This window comes from Lygodium microphyllum, chromosome 1, assembly GCF_053477565.2.
Source record: "Lygodium microphyllum isolate KBCC chromosome 1, Lygodium_microphyllum_v1.1.10, whole genome shotgun sequence".
Classification (NCBI taxonomy): Eukaryota; Viridiplantae; Streptophyta; class Polypodiopsida; order Schizaeales; family Lygodiaceae; genus Lygodium; species Lygodium microphyllum.
The window spans coordinates 949,594-951,418 of NC_141135.1; the positions used below are offsets into that span (position 1 = coordinate 949,594).

The following is a 1,825-nucleotide window of genomic DNA, read 5'->3' on the forward strand; positions in this document are numbered from 1 at the left end:
TATGCCGTCCCATCATTTGGTTATGTCGTCCCGTCGTGTGGGCCTCCAAGGTAACACCTTGAAGCCCCCCAATCGTCCGTGTCCACGTGGACGATGGGTGGGCTTATGCCCCGTGGCAACCGTCCTGTATGCCGTCCCGTCATTTGGTATGCGCCGTCGTGTGGGCCTCCAAGGTAACACCTTGAAGCCCCCCAATCATCCGCGTCCACGCGGACAATGGGTGGGCTTATGCCCCATGGCAACTGTCCCGTATGCCATCCCGTATGCTGTCCGACGGGCCTCCAAGGTAAGAGATTGAACCCCCCATGGATACAAGCGTGTGGCTTTGTCCCATATGCTTCGTGAGAATAAGGTAAGAGATTGAACCCCCCAATCGTCCACGTCCGCGCGGACGATCCATGGGCTTATGCACAAGCGTGTGGCTTCATCCGTGGCTTTGTCCCTTGACCTTAAAGAGATTGATTGTGTTGCTAATCTTAAAGAGATTGATTGTGTTGTTAATCTTAAAGAGGTTGATTGTGTATCTATTTGTAAGTGTGTAGAGAAAGTTATGGCACCTAAAAGAGTGCTTAGAAAGAGAAAGAAATGTGTGTCACCTCATAGTAGCCATGAAGTCTGTATGAAGCTACGTTCAGGATGTGTTCCTGGGCGGATCTTAGAGCAAGAAGCATCATCACGTTTGAGATCAATGGACACTCCTTCAACAAAGAAAGGACGTGGTCCAAAAAGATGTGTCTACATTGATGACGAAGCACAAGTGGATGGGGACTCCAATACAATTGACGGGGTTGCAGAGCACACAGGTAGTCACTTATGTGTCCATTTCATTTACATATGACGCTTTGTTCAGTGTTATGTATTAAATATGATTGGTTTAATGCTACTTTTTTTTAATTTTTACTTATTAATATCTGCTCCTACAGAGACTAATGTGCAGCATGATAGTCTAGATGACAAAGAAGAGGTGAGTGGTGATAGTGATCAAAGGGAGAATGATGATGAAAAAGAAAAGAAGCACTCAAGGAACTTAGGCAAGCAAGTCTCTCTAGGACTGATGAAGGATGTGCTGAGTCAATTTTATATAAAAAAGAGGACGCTACCTCCTCTTGTGCCTCTTTGCAGATTAGTGGCTCATGAGGCAGTCAGATTTGCTACGGATGATGCCCAGTGGTTGATTCCTTCCTTTGATTCCACTGGTTATCTTGAGACTATGGGACACTTCCTTGTGTCAGTTGAAGGTCCGAGAGGGGAGACCATGTCTGTGACAGCCAGCAATCTAGATGAATGGGGTCCAATATGGCGTCAAAGAAATGAGGATTTTGAGAGGGCTCTTGGAAGAGAGTGGCAAGACCTTAAGGGTAAAAAGTTCTTGGTTTGGGATGGAAACCACAGGCTTAAAACGTGGTGGAAACGCATCAAGGAAAGTAAGTTGTCCACTATACATGCAAGTATTGAATGTTCGTATCCCATTCTTATGTTTGTTGGTTTTCAATTACAGAGTACTCCGACTGTGCTCACTACCATGTTAGTGTACGGTGCCAATTCATTGAGGTGCCCAAGGCAAAGGAAGCAGAGCTACTACTCGCACTAGACACCACCAACGCCTAAGTCTTCTTCCTTTAACTATGCTCCTCTTTGTAATATGTTACACTTACATTCTCATATTATGCTTTTGTTTGTTTTCAATAGTATTGCCAAAGCTCATGTTACTCCAAATATTGCGCATGAGGTGTATATGTTTCAAAAGTTTGGTATTGCAAACAAAGACTCCATTCTAGATAGATTGAGTCCGGCCATGAGGAAGTGGGCTGAGGTTGAGATGAGT

At 44.9% G+C, this 1,825-nt stretch overlaps 1 protein-coding gene across 1 annotated transcript; it reads left to right on the forward strand.

The window, feature by feature from the left end:
* Positions 1-235: 235 nt before the first annotated feature.
* On the forward strand, positions 236-1,608 carry LOC148040767 (uncharacterized). The gene is made up of 3 exons (XM_087686300.1): positions 236-286; positions 851-1,424; positions 1,499-1,608. Exons 1-3 carry the CDS (start codon positions 236-238, stop codon positions 1,606-1,608), a joined length of 735 nt encoding a protein of 244 aa, XP_087542426.1.
* Positions 1,609-1,825: the final 217 nt, after the last annotated feature.